Here is a 26,389-nt window from a genome sequence, read left to right on the forward strand (position 1 = left end):
AACAACGTCATCAGAAGGCGCCGGAAGCGCGCCGTGGCGACAGAGCGAGCGACCATAGAGCCGCACCGCGGCTAGAGGGAGCTGCCGGCGCCTGCGTCACGTAGAGCGAGGGTGGGGGAGCCGCTTCTCCGCCCCTGCGGCCGGGACAGTGACTGGAGTGCCAGCCGGTAGCGTGATGCAGCAGCGAGAAAGACGCTGCCTCCCGCCAGGCCTCTCCGGGCACCTGCCCGAGGACGGCTCCGAGAGGGTCGCCGAGGCGTGCGGAATATTCTGGGGACACGAGGGATCCCGCCGGCTCCTGCTTTCCCCGGGCGCAGATCCCAGATGGGGTCTCAAATAAAAGGTTTCCCGGCGCCCCGGTCGAGAGGCTCCATTTTGGAGGTCGGCCGGAGCTCGGGGTGGCTCTTCCAGCTCGAGCTTTACGGTCAGACGATACGGCTGACCTTAGTAACTAACATGTATGGACTTTAGCTCCCAGAATTCTTCGGCCAGTATGGCAGGCTGGGGGACTCTGGGAGTCGAAGTCCACAGATCTTAAACTCGCTGGTCTACATCAGGGGTCTTCAAACTTGGTCCTTTTATGACTTCAACTCCCAGAATTCCTCAGCCAGCGTGCATGGCTGAGGAATTCTGGGAGTTGAAGTCCACAAGTCATAAAGGGGCCAAGTTTGAAGACCCCTGGTCTAGATCGATAGTTGGAGGCTGACCTGTGGTGCACAGCAGTAGCTGAAGAGTGGCCCAGCTGGGCGGAGTTGCCGGTTTGGGTTGGGTCTAACTGTCCTGCCCAACAGGCTTGGCCAAAAGGGAGGAGTCCCCCCCCCATGGCTTGTTCGTGGGGTGCCTTAGTGGAGAACTGCTGCTGGGGCAGGGGGCTCTATTTGCCATTCAGTTCTGCAAAGGGAGAAGGAAGTCAGCTTCATTTTTTCAGCAGAGTGGTTTCCCTGTGGCATCTCTTCCGTCCTTTCATTTCCTTATGCGTAAATGCGCACACACAGAATGGTAGAACCCCCACCCACAGACTTCCTGTTGCAGACTGCCTGCAAAAATCTTCCCTATATCTTCTTGCCCAGTCATTTTTTTTTAACTTGGCAGAAGACTGTCACCCGCTGCCTGTGCTGACGAACGGGGAACGACATATCTGGCTCCTCCATCAACAAGTATGGGAGGCCAGGAACAGTTGCTGTGTGCAGCTGTCCTTGCCCTGTTCTTCCAAGGTAGGACTAAATCCAAGGCAGGCAGTTTGAAAGGATGGTAGCTTGTAGACTCAGGGCTGGGAATGGAGGGGGGAGAGGTAGGCAGGCTGCAAAAAAAGAAAGAGGGGGACATTCTTGGTGAAAAGGCATGAGGACCAGAGTGCCAGTTCATTACCTTGTGTTACACTCAGCTGTGTTTCTGATTCAATGCATCTACTCACTCCCCCCCCCCATCTGAAAGCAGCAGACCCACCTCCTCTCCACATCTGACTTGGGGCTTGAGGCAGTCAGGCTGATCAGGTGCAGCCAGCCACTTCCCTCTGTCTCACCAACCTCATAAATGAGGAATGGGACATTTATGTTGCAAGCTTTTGGAGGAAAGGCTGAATGCAAATGTAAATTCAGCCCATTGAAGAGGTAATGATGGAAATGTTGCCTCTGGGTGGCTGCCAGATTCCAGGGCCAAGATATCTGTGAGGGTGTCCCATCTCCCTCACATATGGTAGGTGAGGAAATATTGTTATGTGCCTGTCCTGAACCTCTAGCATTTTGGGAGAAAAAACTTTTCTCTGTCCATTTTCCTTAGACTTTGCCTTATATTAAAAACCTCAATAATGATTCTCCTTAGCTGGCTCTTTCTGAAATTAGGAAGTCACAGAAATGTTCCCTTTCTCAAGTCAATGTCACCCTTTCGCCCAAAAGCTGAACAGTCCTCCATTTGCGTTTGCTTTTCCCTCTTCATTCCCTTCCTGGGTGCCATTTGGCATGATGTTTAGTCTTTTCACTGCTTCTGCATACCATACATTCCACTGTTTGATGTTGCTTGGACAACTGAATAGAAGACTGGTGTGTGGTATTATTGGCGATTCTTGGTCCCTGTTTAATTTGCTCTATATTTCTCAACATGAAATTATTTTCTTTCAGGCATCAGCATAAGTGGAAATGCAGCATCAGGAAATGGTATGATTTATCCAGGTTCCCTAAAAGAAAACTAGGGAAGCAGCTCAGAAGGAGTTCAGATAGGATGGATTTATATGTCTAGGTCTAGCCATAGGTTGTGTGGCCATGCTTTACGGATTATACCATAATTGGCTGGGTTTGCACAATGCATGTAGACTGTGACACACAAACCCAGTCAGTGACTCTTGGTGTGCTTAAATTTTGGCGCTCTTTTAATTGGGGATGGCTTCTGAATTTTCCAGATCCTGAGTGTTTGGAAAAAGCTTGTTTCAGAAAGAATATTGGAAAGAAAAAGATTTTTCTGACTGGCTAGAAGCTCATCAGGAGTCATTCCTGGATGGGAAGGCAAAGGACTTTAAGCACTTCACAGCTGCCAAGGTAGATTTGGGAGGAAGTCTCAATAGTTTCACCAGGACTATCTGCTAAGCAAACATGTTACAGGAGGAAGGCAAGTTCCCCGGGACAAGCAAGATGGACAGGCAGTGTGGGAGAGAAGCAGTTGCAAACCCCCCTTCCCACCCCCATTGTGCTGATGCCTAGGAGCTGGATAGAGAAAACAGAAACAGATCTCTTCAGGGCCAAAATGCAAAGAGTGCCCTTGCTCAGCAGCAACTGCTGGCCCAGAATTAGGAATAAGCACAAAGGCTCATTTCCCCTAACCAATGATTAAGCCATGATACTTTTGCCAAAGGAATACCAGTTGCCTGAAGAGCATAAGTGGCCATATGTCTTGCTAAATACTTGTTAGCTAATTTGTTTGGTCCCTGAACCCCTGGAGGTATGGGTGAAGCTTTGCCTGTGGGACCTCTGCCCCACCTCACCCCATTTGTTTTGCAGAGTTCATCACCATAGAGCAGAAAGGAAAAAATGTCTCCCTGATATGTGAAGGGGGCGATAATAAGACACACTGGATAAAAGACAGGATGGCTCTAACCTACCAAGGGAAGGAGTTGGCTTTGGCTGTGATGGATGACCCCAGAGGCATCTATAAGTGTATCATCCAAAATGGGAAAAGCAGATCCGTGCAAGTTTTCATCCGGAGTGCGTAAGCCTTCTTTCTTACCCTTATTTAACAACATTGCCAGTTGTCCAGTTTCAGCGAGGCAGACACCAGGGTTTTTTGAAACAAGCCTGCCCTTTGAAGCTGGAACGGTCCAGGTGAAAGGAACATCTTAGCTCCCTTCTCTATCCACTCTTGAGCAAAACAAGTAGAATGGGGGCAGCTTGATTGACCAACATACAGTATACAAAAGAATCTGGACAGTTGATCCTCAGCCTAGTAAATTAGCAACTGTTTGCCTCCTTACTTCAAAAGGAGCTTTGTTTGTTTGGTAAGGTCTCAAAGAGTTTGCTCCTTAGCTGATTAAATGAAGTTAGTCCTCTTCCTATGGAATCAAGCTTTTCCCTCAAAATGTTGCTTGTCCATTCTTTGATATTAGAAAAAAGTGGTATTTTTTCTTAAGGCAAACTGTCAAATCACCACTTCTATGACTTATATTCAATGTCCCTGTGCTAAAATGTTTCTGGAAATGAAATGCTCCATTCTGCTCACGTGCAACATTTCTGGGCCTCTCTTACCAGGCTGCTGTTTCCTAGGACACAGGTAATCTTTCTGCCAAGCCTTGTAAAAGCCTGGGATGGGCAGACCAGGGACTGCAGCTGGGTCTCCCTTTCTCTGGAAGAGTCCTCTTTGCCCAAGGAACTGGCAGTGGCTTCCCCTGGCTTCAGATGAATGAGGGCTGTTTTCTTGTGGCAGTTCTGCCATAAAAGAACACATGCTCTGCTCGAGTGAGGCCTGCGTGGACTTCACGTGAATATGCGGGGGAGTGCAGAATGTATTTTCAACATTTTCTTTCACTACAGTGTGCCAAAACTGCATCCATCTGGACTTCACTATGATTCTGGGGATTTCAGCAGCCAGCCTCCTCGCCACTATCTTTCTGGCTATTGCTGTGTACCACATAGCTGTGGAAGAGCGGGGCCGGCCAACCCAAGGTGAGGAGGTAGCAACAAAGGGCAGCTGGACAGCTTCCTTGAAAGGGCCAGAAGGAGGGACCATCTTACAGCTCCGGCGTCCCCCACCCCTTGTTTCTTGCCCGCCTCAGAGATTCCCCCCCCCCACCTGCTGCTTTCTTAGGCTCTTGTTTTTTTTCCCTGTGGACTCAGTCTTCCTATTTTGACCCTGCAGCTTCTGATAAGCAGTGCCTGTTGGCCAACGACCAGCTGTACCAGGTGAGAGCTTCCACTTCCTTTTGGCTTTTCCTTTCTGTTCTCCCCCTTCGAGGGGGAGCTGAGTTGCATCTTCTGTGCACTTCATTGTGTGCAGGGGTTGTTGTCTTCAAAGAGGATATGATGGCGAAGAGTTAAAATGAGAGGAAGAAACAATGTAGAATTAGCAAGCCTTGGCATTAACAAAACAGTTGCTGAATGTGACGCAAATGTTTCTGAGCAGTTTTCCTGTGTAATGCATGAGAAATAAATTTCCTCATCAGTATAGTTCAGTTGTTTCTCAAAGAAAATTGTTCCTGGCTATGCCCTTTCTCCAAGGGGGCAACTTTGAGCCCAGGAACAGGAGCAAAAGAGTTCCCTGGTGGTTTTGGGGTAATGCCAGGTCTGGTGTCAGATCAGAGACTGACCAGTTCATCCCACAGAAAGTGGGAGACCTACTAGAACAGGGCTTTTCAACCTTTTCACCCATTGTACCACTTTTAGGATATGGCAATATCCGAGTACTACCAGTCGCCTGGCAAGGTGTCAAAAACTTGATGACCCCCCCCCCAAAAAAGGAAAAAGGTGATAAAGTACAGGTAGTCCTCGACTTACAACAGTTTGCTTAGTGACTGTTTGAAGTTACAATGGCACTGAAAAAATTGGCCCCCAAGCCACAGCCGAGCAAGACACCTGCCTGCCCGCACAGCAGCGCTCTTCCTCCTGTTCGAGGTTTTCATTGTTGTGAGCATTTCTGTTGAGGATTGGCAGCAGGGGTGGGGTGGGGGTGTTTGTTTTTTATTCCCCCTGTCTGCTGGGTGGTTGCATCAGGTTTTGGTTACTTCACATGACCCTGGGACACTGTGACCGTCATAAATATGAATCAGTTGCCAAGCATCGGAATGTAAATCACAAGACCCTGGAGATGCTGCAACATTCCAGCTGATCGGCGCTTCTTCTGGGCTCAGCAGAAGCACCAGGATCAGTGCTGCTTTCCAGCTGATTGGTGCTTCTTCAGGGCTCAGCAGAAGCACCAGGATCAGCGCCGAGCTGCAGCTGGAGCCTGGCACTGATCCTGGCTCTTCCACTGAGCCCTGCAGCTCCAGCCATCTCTCGCTCAGACTTGTGTGGTGCTGCCACCGGTTCAGCTCATTCCCCTCCCCCGCTACCACTTTTCTAGGATGGTCGCGTACCACCTGCCAGGTGCCAATGTACCACAGGTGGTACCCGTACCACTGGTTGAAAAGCCCTGTACTAGAAGATTGTGTGACTATTAAGCCATCTGTATATATTTCAGCACAGTACAGCCATCTGTATATATTTCAGCACAGTACAGATGAGGCATGCCTGTGCCCACTTGTTGAAAGGAACTAGCTGCTGTCATAGTCTCTGATGGGATGGTTTTGACAAAGGGTCTACAAACCTGTCAGTCATCTCCAGAATCCCAGTTCCACGAAGGGTCCCCTGGCAGGGAAGGCTGCCCCAAGGAAAGCAGACTCCGCCAAACCCATCCTCTTCCAGACCTATTAAGTTGTTTAGTGACATCCTGAACCACAAATTCCAGTCACAGCTTGGCTTTGCCTGCTGGGCAAACTCTGGATTTTACTTGAGGTCCAGCATGGTGTGATGACAGTGATGTTAAAGAATCTATGGTTAACCAGTCTGCCTAAGAGTGAAATGCATTCTAGGGATGCAGTTGGCCATCCTGGGGCCATGGCACTGATTTCCCTTCCAGAAATCCTGGCACATAACCACATGGCCTCCCTGCCAACAGGGAGAGAGAGAGCAGCCATGCCAGAGGAAGCAGGCTGCTGTGTGGGGCAGCTGAATGGCCCCTCCGAACTGCAAGGGAAGGAGTCATGTGGGAAAGTGGCAGAGCAATGTCCTGCCTACCTGACCAGGCCAAATTTCCCCAGAGCCAATGGCTCGTCCTCACCCACTGCTGGCTCTTGGCCCCAAGGTGATAGAAGTGTGGTCTGCCCACACAGGTCCTAAGGGTGGATGTTCTTCCTTCCAGCCTCTCCAGGAGCACAATGACAGGCCTTATAGCCACATTGGCATCGCCAAGCCTCGCCGCCGATGAAGCCGTTCTCCGGCCACATTCAGGTTCTCCTTCCTGGGCTCAATCCCTGAGGGACGTCCATTACATCAGCTGATGTGGGAAATTGTGGGGCCCTCCATCTGTGCCTGCCTTCTACTCCAGGGCCTCAAGCCTGTGAGAGCCAACAAAGTCTGCTGGAGCTGTCGGAGCTGCTGGATTCCATTTTCTGTTTGTTAAACTAAAGAGTGTGGGCTGGGGTGGTGGTGGAGAGGAGCCTGCTTTAAACTTGTTTGATGAAATGCAGTGCTGGGAATGTGGTGGCCAATTGGAATCAAGAATGTCTTTTCTCAGCAATGCAAATAGGCCAGTTAATCTTCCATTTTCCCCTTTGCAGCTGAAACTGGGTCCCTGCTGTTGCTCCCCTATGCATTCTGCCTCTCCCCCAATAAAAGATGTTGCTTACAACTTCCTCTCTAACATGGTGTATATTTGACTCAAGGAGCTGCAGTGAAGTGAGAGTGCAAATGTCATGGTGTCAGCCATTTACGCAAGTGTGTAGCTACCACTGGGTGGTGATTGATAGGGCAGCACAGTGTAGCTTTTGCACAGGGTTTGTGGTGGTTTGTGCCTTTCTTGAAATACAGCTGTGTTTGCTTTTGACCACATCCTGTGGAACGAGCGCATCCACTGGGGGTGGCTGTTTCTATGTGGGGCCCCAGATTTCCCTCCCTCACTGCAACTGCCAGATTTTGTGCTGATGGGCCTTTTTCTGCAGCTGAAGCCTCAGTGATACTCTCTGTAACCATCAGCAATGGGTTCATTCAGCTGGTTCTCAAAGCAGGAAGGGAAGAACAAGTCCTCTGGCTGGGCCAAGCTTGGTGCCAGTCCTAGGGCTATGGTGGTGCCACCTGACTTTTACTTCTCTCCTACCACCCTGGTTTTGCCTCCCCTCCTACTGGAGCACTGCTGGTGGGTGGGAAAGCAGAGAAGATCTGGGCTTTAATGTCTGTGGCTACTCATCCCAGCGCCTCCTCTTTTCTCTCTGCCCCCTCCTTCTCCAAGGTCTCCCTTCAAGCCTGTTTCCAGGTATCAGAAGAATTACACAGGAGTCTCTGGGGTGAATGGAACAGAGCTTTACTAGGATTCTTTGCGAGCACAATCAAAACAAATGTAAAAGCAGGCCTTTTCACAATGGGATTCTCTGCCAGAGCAAGTGGGCTCAGGGCTCCTGAAGCACAAATCGACCAACCAGACATGCCACCTCAGGCGCTCTAAGGGAGGCCTGGCCACAAGTGGTCCCTGGGCACCCCCAGCCAGAGCAGCACATCCTGCCCAGGGAATGGGACATGAGCCATGGGGTTTGCATGCACTCAGAGCAGCAGTGCTGTGGCTGAGTGACCCCACATGAGGGAAGAGGCTTCTATGGTGCCCTTTGGTGTCCTGCAGTCTGAGAAGCCCCCTGGGCATCCCGCAGCTCTTTGTTCCATCCGGGGTGGGGCTCTCCAGGCCACCAGATTTTCTAGCTGCAAAACTCAGTGCAAACAGGGAGTACCCCCACCAGGAAGGTCAGCGATTAGTGCAAGCAGGAGAAGGAAGTGGCAGGCACTTCTGGGGACTCTCATTGCCACCCGGAGCATCTGGCATCTTGCCATGGCAAGCAAGGTTGCATCTCAGAAAGCCTGAGGCTCCAGGCCAGCATACACCTCCCGTTGGCCCTTCCGGATCGGCTGTAGGGACAGAACATGTTTTTGGCAAACCTGGTCTTATTTTCTAGGACACTGGCTGTGTGTGTTAAGATGGGCATCAGCAGAATGAGGACTTCCCTTGGCTGCATGTGATGCAGACTCTTGATTCTGATGCTCTTCTTTCTCAAAAGCTTTTGATTGTTTTCGCCATTGTTTATGTAATACATATCAGGAAACTCTGGCTTTAAAGCCATGTTAAGTTCCTTTTTTATTTGGAAGATAACGCAGATGTGTTGCATATAGCTGGAATGACAGTTTGGTTTGACATTCTGAATCAATTACATTTTTTAAACTGATTAGTAAAAAAATTCACATTGTAGCTCCCAATCTGGCTTTTAGAAATTAATTCAGAAAGGCAAATTGATTCAGAGATTCACTCAAATCATCTGTGAACTAAATCTCCCAGCTGAATTTTTGCTCTACCCTGCCAGTACCAAAGTAAGGGAAAAGTCACTGTTCCCTTTGTAAAAGCCAAAACTGATGAAATTGACTAAATCACTTCAGAAAACAGACCTTAGCAGAGAAGGAGGAGGGGCTGTGCGCCCTGGCCACTCTCTGTGTGCCTATTTCCACAGCTCTGGCCCGATCTCCAATACTTGAGATGCTGCCCAATGTGAACTCCCCCCTCCCCCCTTATGTTCAGTTCAGGGCTTACCTCATAATCTGGATTTGGGACAGGCGGGGGGTGGTCTGCTTGCTGTCCTGGAGCAAAAAGTGAAGGGCAAAGCTTATTGCCTCTGCAGTTCTCACTTCGCTGCTTGATGGACTGAGCCTCCCTGATCACCTGGCCTTGCCAAATCATCTGTTCCGTTTGTGGCTGTCAGCCTCCTTAGAGCCCCTCTCCAAGGCAGAAGTGGAGGGGGGAGCACCAGAGGACTTAACTGAGGGCAGCCCACCCCTCACCCCCCTCAGGCTCCTTCAAACTGCAAAGCACAATGCTTAAAATCTGGCCTGCACTGGGGAGGGGGGGAGAAAAGACAGAGGCACTTGCCTTGTAGCCGTCGTCGTGGGGCACCTGTCCTGAAGAGGGCCTGCTGCTTCTTGCTGCAGAAATAGACCAGGAGCAGGACTCCCAAGGTGAACAGGAGGTCAGCCACGATGATGCTGGCCCCGAGGCCAAAGCTCAGCTCCACACAGTCCTTGCACCCTGCAGGAAACCCAGAAGCCTTAACTGAAAAGGGAGCTCAGCCAGCCTGGTTTTGGAGGAAGATTTTTCTCCGCTCTGGCTGCCTGGCACTAGAGATGTGGGCTGGGACTGGCCACCAGGCAGCTCAGATTGCAAAGCATTCTCCTAGCCCCCCCATCAAGGGCAGAGAGGCCCCATCATACTGTAGCCACGACTGACCTTTGATCTTCAGAAAAATCTTCCACGATTTGCCATTCTGACTCTTTTGTCCACAGAAAAGTTCTTTTCCCCTTTCAATCTCAAACAGATGGTCTGAGTCGGAGAAGACCAGGGTGCTGCTGTTTCTTGGACTGGAATTGGCCTCCCACCACTGGGATTTCTCTCCTGGGCAGTTGAGACTCACGTTCCCCAAAGAGATTTCCACCCTGATTTCTATGGCAAGTCAGAGAGAATGTGCCTGGCAGCTCTGGGCACAAACACTAGTGGATAATCCTGCAGGATCTCATGGGGACAGCAGTGGGGCTGCTTTTTTGCCTTCTGGGAGACAATATGAGGCAGCGCCTCACAGCTTCATCCCCCCCCCCCAGGGAACATTTGACAGTTTTAAATTATAACTTAGATTACCTTTCAACACATGCTGCTATTCTTACTCTACAACCATCTCCAAATGCTTTCTTGGATTGTCATTAACTCTAGTTTCTTCAGAGGCAGAGATGTGGAACATAATGGCTATGCCACATGTTCTAACAGCACCCATTTTCATTCAAAACAGTGACACCCCCCCCCCCCACATCCCTGGAGGAGCTGGGAGAGAAGCCAGGCCTGATTGGAACCTCCCATTTTCTTAGTTCTGGTGGCAAAGATGCCTCCTCTTTTCAGCCAACAGTCACAAGCCAACCCATTTAAATGCACTGCAGTTTGTTGGGGGCAAAGGTACCAGGGTCAGTTCCTGATGGTTGCATGGACAAGGGCTTCCTTTTTTACTTGTTTGCAGCAATAACCCAAAGTCCTAAAGGCCCCTCCCTTACCTTCAATCTCTCTCTCCACAAGGCTGGCTGTGAAAAGAAAAAAAAATGGTGAAGACTTGCTCACCAGCACGTAACCGCCATTGTGTCCAGAATAAAGCTGCCCCCTTCAGCACCTTAAAAACCATTTCTTTTATGAAGCCTGAGCAAAGCTGGAGAACAAGGTAGTGGATCAGGTTGCTCTCCCCAGAGCCCCTGAAACAGAGGGGCTGCTCCATCCAATCAGCCCCCAAATCAGAAACTTGTGGCAAATATTCTGAAAAGCTTTCTGGAGGAATCACACAGCTCCTTGTGGTCACTACTGCAGCCATACCCAGAAAAAGGCAGCGGAAAACATGTAGGTGTTGATTTTCTTGCCTTGCGCCCAAAACAGAGCAATCACAAGGCCCCTCATGTTTACATCATGTAATCTTCCAGAAGTTTCCTTTGCAGGTCAGATGGATCCTATGCCAAATCCCTGTTTAAAAGAAGATCTGTGGACCTTTTTTTTTGAAGAGGAGACTCAATTTCCCGATTCAGCTCCATAATGTAGCTAGAGACCATCCTGTGTTTTCTCCCCATCCATACTGGCACCTCCTCCTCCTCCTCCTCAGTGGGATGTTTGCTTCCCTTCCTGTGATTTGTTCACCAGAGCTCTTCTGAGGAAAGGGACCCCTTAGCTGGAAAGAGAGAGGCCCTCTTCCCACTCAAGCATTTCAACCCTGATCCCCGGGCCTTCTCCTCCACAACTCAGCCTAATCTAGCACACAGCAGACCCCCCCAATCCCCCCCAGCTACCTTCCTTATATCAAACCCTTGGAATCTTCCCCAAGCACCACCCTGAGATTTCAGGTAGTCTGTGAGTTACAACCATTTGTTTAACAACTGTTTGATGTTATGACAAGGCTGGCTGAAAAAAGTGATTTACAACCAGTCCTCACACTTATGACCCCTCACAGCATCCTCACAGTCACATGATCGCCATTTGAAACTTTCCCAGAGAGTTTCAACAAGTCAGTGGGGGAAACTGCATTTGCTTAATAATTGCATGATTTGTTTAACAACTGCAGCAGCTGCCTCCCTTCACAAGGTCCCAGGGGACCTTGACCCGCAGGGCCAGAAGCCAGATGGACTGATTGCTGGATCAAGCAGAAGCCCTGATGGGGCCCCAGTCCAGCTCTCTGTGGAGAGGCAGCACTCACCTGTGTGGAACAGGAGCAGCACCAAGGCACCCAAATGGAGCCCCAGAGGCATCTTCCTGCCCTCTGCTGCTTCCCGTGGGTGCTTCGAGGGGTCTCCCCAGCGAACCTGCTGCGTGTCTCCTTTCAGGAGGGCTCCAAGAACAGAGATGAGCAATTGGTAAAGAAAGAGAAAGAAACCCTCTGTGGCCCCAGCCCTGCCAGGAAATGGCAGCTTCAGCAAAGCAGGAGGAGCAAGCCACCGAGGCCGAGTGAAGGCACGGGTGGAGCCGGGGCCACTCAGCTGCACCCCCTACAGGAGATTTCAATTGGGGACTCAGTATGGAAGAAGCAGTCACAGGCTGCGGGGCTTAAAAGGCACTCACACACCCCATCTATCTCTTCACTCCCCCCCACACACTCCAGACCTTATTTACAGCCGGATGTCTTGGCAGGAAACAGCCTCTGGTCCACTGGAGGCCCAGCTGGGAATTGGAGCAGATTGGCCCAGCTGGTGCTTCGGTGGGGGCTCAGCAGTCAATCCAAGGGAGGAGGCTGGACCATAATCTAAAATTCATGGTGGAAGAAAGAGAAGGCAAACTCCTTCCCAATGGCTGGCTGCCAAGGAATGGTTGATATTTGAGTTTGAGTTCCTGTGGTCATCAGCGGTATAGATCCTCCCCATTTCCTACATCCTCATGGAACCTCTGGGGATTCACCCACCTGCCAAATGCCAGACTGTGGAGCCCTTTGAAAGGGCCCTGCAGAATGCCGTCCCTGTGCCAGGTGATTGCATGGCCCTGAAGCAACCAAGGTTCGGCTGGGTCTGGGATCCAGAGCCAAGTGCCATCCCTCCTCCTCTCCACCCAGATCCCACCTGTGCCCTGCCCAGCCCAGCTGAAGGGGGCACTGCCCCAAGATGGGAAAAGAGGTCTACAGCAAGCCAGCCTTGCAAATGGCAGCCTGGGGATCGTCTTGGCATAGTCCCAGAGTAGCTCTCAGAGGCCGGCCAGCCTGCCCATCCTCTGCAGAGAAGAAGGGAGCTTGTGCTCCTGGGTGGGCAGAGCTGCAACCCCTCCCTAACCAAAGTCCACCCCTCTACTGCAGTTGCCACTACAGCAGGTGTGACAGAGATGCCCTATGGCAAGCAGGCACAGGCTAACTCTGCCAGGCCTTGGCTTAAGCACCCCCTCAGCTGCGTTTTGGACTGTCGTCGGCCTGAACTCATCATGATGGCATCAAATACTGGCCAAGCTTAAGCTCCTCTTCAGAGAGCCTTCTGAGCATGTGCAGATAGCTCCCCTAGCATCACCAGTTACCACAGCTGCTTCTTAGGAAAATGGGGTGAGGAAAGGGAGGGAGCTGTTTAAGAGATAATTTAATCTTTAGATTGCCACTTGGAGGTGCCAGTGGTATAGTACTGAAAACAAACCTAACAAACAAAATGGAGGTGGCATCCTTTTCCCACACCATCCTCTCTTGGGACCCAGATCCTCTCTTTGCCCAATCCCTTCAGACTCAAACTGACACCTCCCAAGGCCCTCCACAAACTGGACTTAAACCAACCAGGTGAAGAACCCCAACCTTCTCCTCCATGAGTGGCTTCCCAAAGGCCCCTTTTGCCTAAGGACAGGACTGTGCTGGTCCAGTATATAGCTAGCTTAGGAGTTGAGAGCTGTGTGTAGAGCAAATAGCATTTAAGGGTTAAAAGCTGTCTCCTTAAGAGATGGCCTTCTGGGAAATGTAGTTTTAGTTGTTACATGGTTATATATCTGTGTTCTAATTGGCCACTGGGAGGGTCTTGTGTCTGGACATTCTGTGTATGTCCCAGTTTATTATCTCTCCATGAATCCTAGCCAGGAGGCTGGGAGCTCTGTAGAATGGGGAAAATGTAACCAGAGCAGCATGTGATCTTTATGAAGATGGAGGAAAATTATTCTCTTTTTACCTGCGTGAATGGACGGAATATGAAACATGTGACAGATGAATCTACAATAACTGTGAGTTAATGTTTAGAATTCCTGATCAATAAATATTCTGCATATTACCATTCCGTGGAGTTATTCTATCTGGATTATGGCCAAAGCAACCACCTACATTCCAGAATAAGGACTCACCCAGGTGGCCCCAAATGGCCAGCCAATCAGATCCCTTCCTGCCTTGTAGCCCTATACACAAATCTTGGCTTTCGCCTAGTTTGGGGCCCCTCTTTCTTGTGAGGCAGACAACCATCCTTGCAATAAACACTTTTCTTCTCCCTAGTGTTGTGCTCCTTCAATAATTTTCTACAACAGTTGATATTTTGAATTGTACACTCTTGCTTTGTTATTTTTATTCTGTGTTTTATGTTGCTCTGTGTCAAGTGTCCATTGGGACTGTGACAGTAAAAAATTAACAAAAGTATAAACCAATCAATGTTATTTTTCTGTGGAAAGGAATAATAGGCTGCAGCTGAGCCCTGATGCTGCAAGGGGTGCACCCGGCCAGCTGGATCTGCAGGCTCAGGGACTGGTCCCCAGGACTGCCCTTTGGGTCTGCTATGTTGGGCTCCCTCCTGGGCTTCCAAGGGTGGGAGGAGGCGGTCTCCTCTGCTGCCCTTCTTCTCCTCTTTCTTGATAAGGTAGACTGGCCCAAAACAATGAATAGCATTACATTATCACATCGATGGAGATTCTCAGTCATCCAGGTCCTGGTTGTTCCAAAGGTGCTTTTTCAAGAGGCAACTGAATTTTCTTGTTCTTATTTCAAGACATTTCACTTCTCATCCAAGAAGTTGCTTCAGCTCTGATTGGATGGTGGGGAATGGACATGGAAGGGGGAGAGTAGAATGGTGGCTCTTGGGCAGTTAATCCCCCGGTTAATTCAGTTAATTCTGGCAAAAAGACTTAAGGGATGGTGGCTCCCTCCAGCCCCCTCACCCCAGGCTAGGTGGAGGTACCGGGGTGGGTCCCCCTTCCCTGCGGAGGCTGTTGATGGTGTCCTGGGCCAGGCTTGGCTCTACCGTTTGCGGGTGGTGGCTATGCTGGCAAGAATCTCCTTTTATTTCGATTGTCCCTGACAATTCTAGGGCTTTCCGCAAATCCCGGGACAGCGCCGGGCACGGCTTCTAGGAGAGGACGTCTCCGCCTCAGTCCGGCGCAGCGGGATCTACAGAACGACCGCGCTAGAGAGAAGCCGATCGGTCGCGGGCAGCACCGCTCGCCTCGAAGAAGGAGGCGGCGGCGCGGGGCCGGGCGGGGCGAAGCCTTCCTGGGGCGGCCCGTGGGAGGTTCCCAATCCGTGCGGGACGCGCCTGGCTCATTCCAGGTTTGGGAGGCATTTGGGCGGAGCAGCTGGCAGGATCCCGCAGAGGCAGGAGCTCATGGCCCTTCCGGCATCGCGGCTCGCGGGACTCGCGGCCTGGGGCTTCTTTCTGCTCGGTAAGATAAGCTTACCCGCCCGGGGAGGTGATGGAAGGCACGGGCTCGCTGGGGAGAGCAGCGGTGGAGCACCGGCTGGGCCATTTCCTTCCGGACCCTGATTCTGGACCCTGACCCCGACCCCGTCGAAGGCAAAAGGCGCGGGCTTGGCTCCTCCGGAGTCGCCGCCTCTAGGCCGGCCCCTACAGCGGTTGCGAACCCCGCCGCCACGCCGGGCCTCGCTCCTGCGTAGAGCCCAGGGCAGGCACCCCCAGCTGAGCGCTGCACTGGGCGGTGGCGGCGTCACCCGGCAGACGAGTTCCTGCACGTCGGGACAGCGACCTGTTCAGCAGCTCCCTTCCCCTCTGCGGAATTCGCCCTGGATCACTCCGCGCAAATTGGGCAGCGCCCACCTCCAGGAAGCGGCGGCGCTCTGCCCTTCCTCCTCCCAGGTGCCTTCAGGCCCTGCAACGGCATCCTCCTTCTGCTTTTTTCTGCAGCGCTCGAGCCGGTGGCAGCTGTGGAAATATTCACCCCTGGCACCCTGGAAGTGTTGAACGGGACCGACGTGCGCTTGAAGTGCACCTTCCGCAGTCCAGTGCCGGTGGGGCCGAAGCTGACGGTTTCCTGGTACTTCCAGTCGGAGCTGAAGGAACCCCTGGTGTCGGTCAGTCCCATTGCAGTACGGTGGGGCAGAGAGGCTGCGAAGGGTCAGCGGGTGGGCTGGGGGCTTGGCTCTAGGCGCCTGTGGCGTAAAGACTGTGTTCCTCTCACTCCTCTGGAAGCCTTTGGCAGAGTGGCCTGTGCTTCCCTGGGCCAAGGGGGAGGGAGAAGTTGGATCAGGCAGGGCCTCCCCTCCCAGCTCTGAAGGAATTCAGGGCCCATTTGCTGGAGCCTTGGCCCCGTCTCTCCTGCCTGTCCACTCAAGCAGAGACAACTGCCCCGAGAGAAAAGGCATGGAAAAGGCATGCACTCCCTGCAGGCTGGCCTGGATGGCTCTCTTCCAGAGAAGCTCTGGGGCAGCTTCCCCAGTTGAGGGCCTTTTCCTGGCTGGTGGGCATCTTCCCTTCTCTGCAGCAAGTTCTGTGCCATGGCCTTTGGGCAGGCTCCTTACCTTCCCCGTAGCTCACCAGAGTCCTTTCACAAAGCAGTGAGAGAAATGATCTGAGAAGTTCCCAGGACTAAGGTGCAGGATGTGCTGCTAACCAAAGACCAGGAGCCACCTAACACCACTGCTGGTGCTCTCTTGGCTGTGCTCAGGTGCTCTACTACAATCACTGGGCTTACCCCTCCAAATCAGGCCGCTTCCTAGGCAGACTCACCTGGGATGGCAATGTACACAAAAACGATGCTTCGGTTATGCTCCACAATGTGAGCCCCAAGGACAACGGGACTTTCCAGTGCCATGTGAAGAACCCACCTGATGTGGATGGTGTCATTGGCGAGATCCAGCTGAGTGTTGTGCTGAAAAGTGAGTGGGCTGGGTGGCTGGGGTCGCTGTGCTTGTGTTTCTCTTCCTCACCAGCCTCTCTTGTCTCTGGATAGTGAGCTTCTCAGAGGTGCATATTTTGGTCCTCACCATTGGCATTTCCTGTGCTGCAATGTTCATCCTTGTGGTGATTGTGGTGATCTGGCGTCATTGGCGGAGGATGCAGCAAGACAAGACAAGGGAGATGGGGAGGTGAGTTGGCAGGGAGGGACTAGTGTTATGGGTGGCAGTCTTTTGTGGTAGAGGACCTGTGCGGGTGGGTGGAAATGGGGCTTCAGTGAGGAGTTGGCATGGTCTGAATTCACCCATCAGTATCCAGAAGCCATGGAGAGCCCTGCAAGCTCCAGTTGAGGCTGCCCAAGAGACTGAAGTGGGCTAATCAGACTGTACATAGGAGATTCCTTTTAATTGCCTCTCCCTACATACAGGAGAGAAACAGCTAATTATAGATTAACTCTGTGGGTGCTTTACATGTACAGTTCAAAATCTGATTCAAATATTCAAGGCATGGCACCTTCTCCCTCTGCTTCCTGCAGCTGGAACCCAAGAAAAAAGACCTCCTTGCCTCCCCTGGAAGGCTTGGTGGTAAAAGGCAGATGTGGCTGGACTCAGCAGTGATTTTGCAGCCCCTCACCAGGAATAAGGAGCCAGAGCACCCTCCTACCAACACCCCTGAATGCAACCCAAGCCAGTGGTGGCTTACCCAGCTCTCCTGCCCCATCTCCCCCCCCCCCTGCCTCCTGCTCCATCTCATGAAGCAGTCGCTTTTCTGCCTCCTGCCCTGTAGTTGCTGCCCTTCCTTTCTTCCCAAATAGGTCAGAGCAACTGAAGCTGAAGGAAGGCAGAGAGGAAAAGTAGATCCCTTTGTGGGGATGAGGGACCCATCGGTCTTGGTAAGGACGCTGGGGCTGGAGGGGCTTGACTGGCACTGGGCAGGAGCTGTTACCAGCTACTCCAGGACCAAGGTGGGAGGCTGAACTTTCCCCTTTCTCCAAGAGAGACCAGGGATGGAGGGGCTACTGCCACACCTGCCAGTCTAGCCTCAAGCTTCCTCACAGTTGGAGGCCTGGCCCAGCATCTCCACTAGGAACCGCACCCACAATTACTCCTTGTGTGCTTTTCTCTCCCAGATCCACCCATGGATGCTGTGGCCCGCTGGAGCTGAGATGGCAAAGGCACTTGTGCTCCTGGCCTTGAAGGAGACCTCCTGCACGTAGAGGGCCTGCAGGAGCCAAAACTTCACCTACTGCCCTCATGACACCAAAGATCTGCCTAACCAGTCTTCTCCATATGCCTGAAGCAGCAGCCCTCCCCTGCCCACCTTGAGTACAGATTGCCTTTGACGCAGTGACTGAAGACCTCAGGGCCACTGGTCACCTAGTTGGTGCCAGCAGAAAACGGTCTGGTCAAGACAGACCAGCCAGACCAAGCTTGAGGGGAGGGCAACGGGGAACCACTTTGCCCACTGTTCTGCTTTCTTTCCTGGACCAAAGGCCAGGCAAATGGCTAAGGGGGAACCCCCAACTACTTAGAAAAGGGCCTCTTCTTCAAGCAGGACCAAGCCCATTTCTGTGGCTTGCCTGGGCCTGGAGTAGCCTGAGTCTGTGCAGGCAGAGGATTTCTGAAAGGGAGTGAGGAACCAGCCATGGGGCTGTTCCTGCTGGATGCAATTCTGTCTCCTTTGCAATCCCCCAGCCCAGGCTGGCAGCACAAATCTCTTCCTTAAAACTAGAGTTTGCTTTCTCCTTCAGAAGGATTTAAGAGCCCTGGACAATAAAATAAAAATCTCTGACCACTGATCCTCTTTTATGCAACAGCACTGCAGCAACGCTACCAACAACTACCTCTAAAACTCATCAGCTTCAGATATTAGAGGATTGTCCGCTGGGTTTTTTCTGGGCCACCTTTCATATCCTTAGGTGACACTCTTTCATACACTAATTTATTTAAAGTCTTGTTAAATTTTGTATGCAAATGGAATATTTTATAATAAAGGTACAATTGCCTGTGTTTAAAAGTGACTGTCATCTAGCTTAATGGAATGTAGTATGGCACCCATCCAGATCAATTGCACAATCTTTAAAGTCAGGGGGCCCTAGAAGTGTGGATACTGCAAAGCACAATCCTGCAAGGGAGCACAAAAAGAAGTCGTTGCCCAGAGGCCCAGGAGGAGCAAAGGGAGACATAGATGGCCTTGGGGAGAGGGGCAGCTAAGAGCAGGGGGGGGGGCAGATCACAGGGAAGTAGTGTAGAGTCTCCAGCAGTGTCTGGACTTGGGCTGGGAGAGAGGGAGGGAGGGAGGGAGGGAGGGCTCGACAATGCTGCCCAAAGCCCTAAGAGACCTGCAGAATGATCATGATGGCCTCCGGAGAAGATCTAAGTGGGTGCATTCAAGGCCCTGGGATGGCAGCTGGAGCAGCTTGGGCTGGGAAGGGCGCTCTGGCCAAACACAGCCTGCTCCACCTTGCAGAAATCCTTTGCTGCAGACCAATCTTGATGGAGGACCAAAAATGGCCATTGGGGCCTCTTTTGCACATGTGGCTGCTAGTGTCATACTGACAATATAATTTCACCTCCTGATGAAATCATATCACACATTTTTGCACAGACCAGTTCCTGTTCTAAAATTCTCCTTTTCTTGGTCAGGGGATGTGAGGTGATTACTTGGGAAGTCGTGGCTGGACTGGGCTGTTGCATTAATAGGAGCTATTCGGTTCAGGTCTAGCGAGTCCTTGGGGTGGGTGAACTGCTGGTGCCCAAATACACAATACAGACTAAGACTGTCCTTCGGGATTTGCCATATTTTTATTTCTTGCATCGGATACCATCTTTAATCCGCAAAGACGGATTCGGAATGCTGCTATTGGTCCAGCAATTACTCTCTGGAAGCTTCCGGGCATCAGGGCAGGCCCCCCCCCCGCCGGCCTCTTTTATTAAATTCAACTTCGCCCCTGAAGGACATCGAAAAGCGGCAAAAGCGCCTTGACCGGTGCCGGAGTTCTCGCCTCCCCCACAGGGGGCCCTGCTCCCTTTCCACTTCCTGCCCAGGTCCCTCTAGATCTGCCGGTGGCCCCCAAACCTTCCCCGGGGGGGCGAGCACCCCTGCTTCCGAAGAGCAGCACGGCGGGGGAAACACGGGACGGCCCTCTTCCTAGCGCTGGCAGAGCGCCGCGGAGCAGGGCCCGCCTCTTCCGGCTTCGCCGGCCGGCCCGCCGAACGGGCAGGTGCGACCGGTCCCGGAAAGATGGGGCTGGCGCGGAGGAAGCCCATCGGAGCGGCCGCGCTGCTCCTCTTGGGTGAGCGGGGCTGCCCCGCGGCGGGGGTCGGCGGGGCGGAGGCCTCGGCCAGGAGGGCGGCGGGCCCGGGAAGGAGGCGTCGGGCGCTCCCGGGACGGGCCCCAGAAGCCCCGCCGCGGCGGTCTGCATTCCGGCCCGACGGGCTCCCGGGCCAGACAGGCGGCGGAAGGGGGGCGGAAACCGCCCTCCTCCCGCCGGGCCGGGGGCCGCTGCGACCGGGCGACTGAGCTGCGCTGCGGCTGTGCTTGCAGCGGCTGCCAGAGTCCACCTGCTAGAGATCCAGGCCGCTGCCCAGGTTCGCGCGTTTGTGGGTGAGCCGGTGACCCTGAAGTGCTGGTTCAAATCCTCCGCTCCGGTCACAGAGAAGCTCACCGTCGACTGGACCTATCGGCCTCTTGCAGGGGGCAACTTGGAGCCGGTGAGCTGCGGAGGTCCCCGCTTCCGGTGCTCTGATGGCCCTGAAGTGGTGCCGTGCCGCGCGACGGCAGATGAAAGGAGGCCTATAGCCTGGTGGCCCCGTCTCTCTGGGGGAACTGGCTGCTGTTGGGTCTTCTGGTCTGGGATGGTTCACCCTCCCCTCCCTCTCCCAGGTCTTCCACTACCAATCCAATGCCTACCCAGCCAAGAGAGGCAGCTTCCGGGATAGAGTTTCTTGGGCTGGTGATGTGGCCAAGCAGGATGCTTCAATTATGATTTGGAACCCAACCCTGGAGGATAATGGGACATTCACCTGTTCTGTGAAGAACCCCCCTGATGTGCAGCACAACATTCCCCAAACCCTGCTCACAGTCACTCAGAGAGGTAAGGCAGAGACTCCAGTGCCCAGGACAGGAGGGGGGCTGTCCTGCAGGCCCTGGGTTGCCACTGCCAGCTGCTTCCTGGAATCCTGCTCCTCTTGGCTCGAGGTAGTGGTCCTTCTGTCTGCCCTGCCGAATGTCTTCCACTCTGGGGTGCCTTGGGTAGCAGAGGGGACTGTGCTAATCCCTAACATTGGCGTTTGTGCTGGGGGTGGACCTGGGGGAAACTTGTAGACTCATGTAGATGGCTGGAGGGAGTTTTGCTCCGCCTGCCCCATCCTGCTCTGTTTCCAAAGGTGCCTCCTTCCAGCTGACCTCATCGGGACTGTTTTCCATCCTGGTCTTTCTTCCCTCTGGCATTGTGGTGATTCTACTGCTGGTCCGGATGAATCAGAAATCTGGGCTGATGAAAGCTAGGAGACAGCCTGGTTACAAGAAGTCTTCCATTGAAGTCTCTGAAGAGTAAGAATGATGGGGAAGGGGGAGGGGTAGGAAGGGAGGATTGGCAGAGGAGAAGGAGGTTTTGAAGAGGGGCTGGGATGCCCCCCTATGCCTCTTAAAGGGAGTTAAAAATGACCCTCCCTCTGCTAGCCCGCAGGGCAAGCTGCAGCTAGGAAGGAGAGGCTGATACTCAAAGGTGGTGGGAGCAGAGAGGCAAATGATTGGGCTGGTTGTTGGGCTAGTTTCTTCTCTGCCCTTTTTCCATAGACCTGAGCAAAGTGGCTGTAGAGAGCGGCTGGTTAGCTGTTGTTTGCAGTGCCTGGTAAGCCAGAAGGCAATTAAGAGAGAAATCTTTTGCATATGTTATGGAGGCACTAATTCCTGCATTATCTCACTGGGGAGGCAGCAGAAGTTCAGCCTTATCCTTGCTTGCATCTCTCTCATTCTTCCCCACTGAGAACCAGCAGACACTGATGGCTGCTCATTGCCGAGTGCTTAGACTGCCCTCAGAATGCCCTGGAGGATTGCTGAGCTCAAAAGGGTGTCTCAAACAGAATAAGTAGGAGGTTATAGGAGATGCAACAAGGCTCTGTAGTTGGGAGACCTGCTGGAGATAGTGAATTTATTGGCAATATAGAAAATGTCTACAGAGAAAAGTTCTTCATCTCCCAGCAGATATTGTAACTTCGGATCATACATAATCCTCCTTTACCAACTGCTCATTCAGCAACTGTTCGAAGTTGTGATGGTGCTGAAAAAATAACTTTACACTCAATTTATGATCATCAATGACCTTCACAGAATCTCTGTCATGTGACTTCCATTGTGTTCCATACACAACCTGTGTGTAAACTCTGGTTTTTCCCCCCTCTTCCTTGTGGTTTGGAGAGGATGGGATTACAAGAGAGTAAGCTATTTGCTCTTCTACACATTGAAAGCAATGAAATCCAATTGGCAGAGGGAAGGGGTCAGAGAAGAAGAGATTCCTTATAGAAATTGCTTGTTTTTTTCCCTCCCCTCCACAGAGCGGAGGGGACGAAATTTCAAAAGAATGCCCTAAACTATGCACCACACCTGTGGCTCCCAGCCCTGGGCCACCAGTGCCCTTGCACTGGTAAAAGAGCATTCCAAAGGGGGCAAACAAAGCAGAAAATGGGAAACCTACTAGTCTTGTCAGAAAGCACAATCCCAATCTATTTAGCCATGTGTTTGTTTAGTTGCAGAGTTGCCAGTTAGGGGATTAAGTGAAGACTATAAGCATAGAAGATTTTTTTTAATCATTTATTAATCAATCAAATGCATATAGCTGCCTTTATCACACAAGTTAACTCTATCTAGTTCCCGTACTATAAAACCAACAGTTGAAATATTTCATAAAGGCCACTTAAATATAAATAAGAGCGAGATCATGAGGGAATGCATCAGAATGTGATGCTGCCAATAGGCCGGATCCCTTGTGGGGGAGCCCCCCCCCAGAGAGCTAGTCACAGCTGGGGAGGGGGAGGGCACTGCATGGGGCGGGGGCCACAGCAGAGAAGGCTCTCCTTCCAGATGGGACCTGCCAGACCTGATGGGGTAGATTTAATTTCTGTTGCTAAGCAAGACATTTGTTAAATGAATTTTGCCCCATTTTACGACCTTCCTTGCCATAGCTGTTCCAGTGAATCACTGCAGTTAAGCTAGTGACATGGTTGTTAAGTGAACCCGCCTTCCCCATTGACTTTGTTGGTCAGAAAGTTGCAAAAGGGGATCAATGACTGTCCTAAATAGGAACTGGTTGCCAAGCATCCGAATTTTGATCGTGTGACCAGAGGGAGGTTGCAATGATCATAAGTGAGAAAAATGGTCATAAGTCACTTTTTTCAGTGCCATTGTAACTTTGAATGGTCACTAAATGAACTGCTATGAGTAGAGGACTACCTGTAATCAGTGAGCGGCATCCCTCAGATTCAGAACAATAAAAGACAACTTCCTTATGTGAAGCTTCACCCTGAGATTTGCCAGTGTCAGGAAGAGTCACAGCTGCCACTTCCAGTGATGTAAAACAGGGCTGAACTCTTAATGGGTCTTAGTTCGAGCGGCATTTCTTGCCCATCAAATCTTGGGCATCATGCCGATTGCTGGCAAGAGGGGTGAGCCCACCTGCCATTGCTTGGGTTTGTTGTGCCTGTGTAAACTGAATGCTGGTAGGGGAGACCTGGAAGTTGCTCACATTATTTGGGGGAGAGGGGTGGTTTTCTTGCTGGGATCTTTTTCCCCGAGACAACCTCTTGGGCCTGAGCCAGCAGCACTTGTGGCCCAAATGGCTGAGCTGAGTGAAGGGCACCTGGGTCGTCTCGGCTCCCTTCTTGACTGCTATTCCTTGCCTCCTGTTCAGGACACCGATGAGGAGGAACCGTACTGACACTGGCGGAGGGAGCAGGAGTCCCTTTTGCAGTGCCATCACCGAGATCCAGCTCAGGAAGTCTCCAGTGAATGGCCAGATTTTATTCCATTCTAGGAATAATCCTGATTTGATATTTTCTCTTTTCTTGGCTTTCTCTTGACCTGTGAATAGGCTTGGAAGAGGGGGCAGTGGCAGCCAGGCTCTTGGGCTTCTGCTTCCTGAGCTTCTGGCTCATGAAATGTGAGTACAGCCCCAGTTCCTCTCTAGGATTTTTCTGTCCTGAGAAACCACCCATGTAATTTGAGCTCACAGCCAGAAGAGAAAGTGGAAAGGATGGAGGCTAATGTAGAGACACAGGATAGAGCTCTTCAGTAAATGTCGGCCACTTCAGTGTGGCCATTGGTGGATACAAGCACATATCTACAGTGGCTGCAAGGCCCCTCTGTATCTTTCTGGAACTGAGCCTCCTGTGGAAAGAGGGCCAAGCCTCTTCTGTCTCCAGCTGGTCTTGTTAAGCTGAGTATTGTGGCCTTAATGTGGAAGTGGGCATGAAGGCAGCTGAAGCTCAATGTTCAAACTGTCCCCAATTCTCATAGTTGGGAATGTTGGCCTTAGGGTCTTCACCTGCAGATTCCCCCCTCCCTTTCTTTTCTTTCTTGGTCAGCTTTCCTTTGCAGAAAACCCTTTCTTCTTTATCCAATAAATGCCTTGTGCCAACTCCATCTATTCTTTGTCGTTTTGGTTTGACCAGAACTGGTCTACCATTAATTGGGAGGGGGGGGAGTAGGGGAGGAATTGGGGAAAGTATATGCCTGCCTTCCCTGCATTTGGTTTTGGACAGTGCCTAACTGGACTGCTGTGGGTGCTGCTGAAGATTGAACAATCTTTCAGCCCAGAAGGATGAAGGACCATGATCCTGCTGCCAGTCAAATGCCACAAATCCTTGCAGATAGTGAAGGAAAGCAACAGTCTTCCCAGTGTACCACCAAGAGAAGTGGTATTTTACTGTCCAGGAGCCCTGACTGTTCTTCTCCTCTCCATTAAGGGAGGGGCCAGCTAGGGCATCTCTCTGGTTCAGGGGACAGGGCCAACGGTACCTGGCCTTGTTGGAACCACTTCTGAATCCCCCAGGCTTTTAAGTGCTGCTGCTGATGAGGATGACAATGACAATGACCATCATTATCATCTCTGAATGTTCCTGCCTCAACCAGGTCTGCCCTTGGAATCTCCCAGATCAGGCCACTTATGCAAACCTGGCTACCAAAGGAGTGCTAAAGAATGACTGAGGGGCAGAACTGGTTGTTCCTAATCTGAGGAGGGGAGAGAAGCTGCAAGTCAATTCTTGAAATCAGGAGTGAGTGGAATAACCTGTCCTGTTTGAGGGGCTCCCTAGAGAGCAGCAGGTGGTTTAATGAGGGGAAAGACACTTTCCATGGGATGATGCAATAGGAGGGAGAGTGAAGGTCCCCTGCCTTAATATGGAGGGACAAGACTCACTCTGCTGGGCTCTGGCTGCAACACTGTGGTTATTCTGTGCCGCCTCAGTGAGAATTTAAGTTCTATGCAAGCTTAGATGGGGCTGAAGTTCTGGAATTTACTCAGAGCCATTGGAACAGTTTTTAGGTTCAGTTACAATAACTGTATGCTAAATGTGTTAGGTAGTAATGTGCCTGGCCACAGTTTTCTTCTGAGGCTCTTATTTGGATGGAAAATGATTGTAGTTCACTTGGCCTTTGAGAGAACCAACAGTTCTATTCCTGGTTTTTGGAGATGTTCCAACAACCTGGTGGGCAGTTTCTTAAGATGCCAGTTTGACCTTCTGTTCCAAATGCAGTGAAAGCCCTGGCAGCTTATTCTGACCAGCCCTCCCTGCCTGTGGATTCCAGGCAATGAAACACTAGAGAGATGCCTGGAAGGATCCTGGTGGAAGCTAAGAACATGATTGTTGGCTCTATGCCATGACAGCAGGGCACCGACTGAGCATGTCTTTGGCCTTGTTTAAGGACACACATTCCTTGTTGAGGAGCTGCTTGGAATCAGATGCTGGCACTCTGGATTCCAAGGGGATGATGCGAGCCTTGCAAGCTGATCTGGAGTTTATCTGAACTTGTAAACTGTGCGTGTTTGTGTGTATGTGATGATCTCCAGCATTTGTGGGCTGGTTCCTTGCCTCTCCCATCTTGTGGAACTGCCAGTGAAGGGAGGAGGGATTGGGTTCAGCCCTTTACAATGAGGGTGGGGATGGACGTCCGCCTGGATTTCTGCCTCCTTAACAGGCCACACTTGATCCAGCCAAAGGGAACAACTTTTGGCTAATCTCTGACTTTCTAGGGAAAACAGTTGATAAGGTGATCTGGCAGCACTTCCAGGAAGTCCTGAATGAAAATAATTATCTGTGCCCTTTCCAGCCTGGATGCAGCCCTGAGCATCTGTTGACTTTTTTTCTTGTTCTGTTGGATACGGAGTGGAGGGCTGGATCCCGTCCAACTTGGTGAGTCTGTCTTGAAGTTCAGTGGCCCACACCACAGACCAGCACCCGCCCTTGGCAAAGGAGCTGCTGTGGAGGTGCTGCTGTTGGCTACCTATCTCTGGGATTGAAGGAAAAGTAAGCCAGGACTCGGACCGGCCGCGCTTCTTCTCCCTCTGAGAGACCCGAGGGGGTCTTCTTCGGGGTCTCGCCTCGGATGTCAACAGGGAGCACCGTGAGCTTTGGAAACCCAGCAAGAAGCCGCGTCCACCCTTGCACGGGTCTGCAGGCAGAGCAGGACGTTCGTCCGGCTCCAGCCGGGGACGATCCCATCTCGGGCCTCATCTTTTCTCCGCCGGGAGCGTCGCCCTCCGCCCCGACCGCCCCGACGCCGTTTCTGCCGAGTCCTGCAGGAGTCCAGAGCGGGAGGGGAAACGCCGCTCCTGCAGGACAACGGACAGCGACGCGGCAGAAGCCGAGCCGCCGCAGAGCCCAACTGCTCCGGCGGCGGCGCGGCGGTGACACTCCCGGGCCTTAAAAGAAGCGAACCCAGGGCAGAGAGGAGCCCCCCCCGCCGCCGCCCCGCCCCGCCCCGCGCCTCCCGAAGGCGCAGCCCAGTTCGCCGCGCTGCAGGCGGCCGAAAACGGTGGGGGCAGCCCC

The 26,389-nt window shown here is 52.0% G+C and overlaps 4 protein-coding genes across 14 annotated transcripts; 3 read left to right on the forward strand and 1 right to left on the reverse strand.

Moving 5' to 3' along the window:
* Positions 1-45: 45 nt before the first annotated feature.
* On the forward strand, positions 46-6,867 carry LOC120307251 (T-cell surface glycoprotein CD3 gamma chain-like). 9 transcript variants are annotated; one of them, XM_039341787.1, is made up of 7 exons: positions 46-167; positions 1,093-1,214; positions 2,118-2,153; positions 2,991-3,194; positions 4,017-4,148; positions 4,342-4,385; positions 6,379-6,867. In XM_039341787.1, the coding sequence occupies exons 2-7, from the start codon at positions 1,160-1,162 to the stop codon at positions 6,442-6,444; spliced, it is 537 nt and encodes a 178-aa protein (XP_039197721.1). In that variant the 5' UTR covers positions 46-167; positions 1,093-1,159; the 3' UTR covers positions 6,445-6,867. The 9 variants fall into 9 exon arrangements, with proteins under 9 accessions (XP_039197721.1, XP_039197723.1, XP_039197715.1 ...); XM_039341786.1 differs by having other exon boundaries at positions 140-424; XM_039341784.1 differs by having other exon boundaries at positions 140-381.
* A 651-nt stretch (positions 6,868-7,518) lies between these two features.
* CD3E (CD3e molecule) lies at positions 7,519-15,342 on the reverse strand. Its single transcript, XM_039341793.1, has 7 exons — positions 14,890-15,342; positions 11,480-12,022; positions 10,302-10,328; positions 9,493-9,705; positions 9,139-9,294; positions 8,803-8,849; positions 7,519-8,129 (listed from the first exon to the last, which is right to left on the reverse strand). Exons 2-7 carry the CDS (start codon positions 11,529-11,531, stop codon positions 8,073-8,075), a joined length of 552 nt encoding a protein of 183 aa, XP_039197727.1. The 5' UTR covers positions 11,532-12,022; positions 14,890-15,342; the 3' UTR covers positions 7,519-8,072.
* On the forward strand, positions 12,999-18,359 carry MPZL2 (myelin protein zero like 2). Of its 2 annotated transcripts, XM_039341792.1 has the most exons (6): positions 13,571-14,874; positions 15,354-15,520; positions 16,114-16,324; positions 16,399-16,534; positions 17,158-17,235; positions 17,473-18,359. In XM_039341792.1, the coding sequence occupies exons 1-5, from the start codon at positions 14,817-14,819 to the stop codon at positions 17,198-17,200; spliced, it is 615 nt and encodes a 204-aa protein (XP_039197726.1). In that variant the 5' UTR covers positions 13,571-14,816; the 3' UTR covers positions 17,201-17,235; positions 17,473-18,359. The 2 variants fall into 2 exon arrangements, with proteins under 2 accessions (XP_039197725.1, XP_039197726.1); XM_039341791.1 differs by lacking the exons at positions 17,158-17,235; positions 17,473-18,359 and adding an exon at positions 16,879-17,151 and having other exon boundaries at positions 12,999-14,874.
* A 1,119-nt stretch (positions 18,360-19,478) lies between these two features.
* Positions 19,479-23,984, forward strand: MPZL3 (myelin protein zero like 3). Of its 2 annotated transcripts, XM_039341796.1 has the most exons (6): positions 19,479-19,638; positions 19,890-20,056; positions 20,229-20,439; positions 20,732-20,897; positions 21,144-21,198; positions 23,254-23,425. In XM_039341796.1, the coding sequence occupies exons 1-6, from the start codon at positions 19,587-19,589 to the stop codon at positions 23,278-23,280; spliced, it is 678 nt and encodes a 225-aa protein (XP_039197730.1). In that variant the 5' UTR covers positions 19,479-19,586; the 3' UTR covers positions 23,281-23,425. The 2 variants fall into 2 exon arrangements, with proteins under 2 accessions (XP_039197730.1, XP_039197728.1); XM_039341794.1 differs by lacking the exon at positions 21,144-21,198 and having other exon boundaries at positions 23,254-23,984.
* The last annotated feature ends 2,405 nt before the right edge of the window (positions 23,985-26,389 follow it).

The sequence above is a fragment of the Crotalus tigris genome, unplaced genomic scaffold, assembly GCF_016545835.1.
Source record: "Crotalus tigris isolate CLP2741 ecotype Arizona unplaced genomic scaffold, ASM1654583v1 scf7180000017771.5222438, whole genome shotgun sequence".
Lineage (NCBI taxonomy): Eukaryota > Metazoa > Chordata > Lepidosauria > Squamata > Viperidae > Crotalus > Crotalus tigris.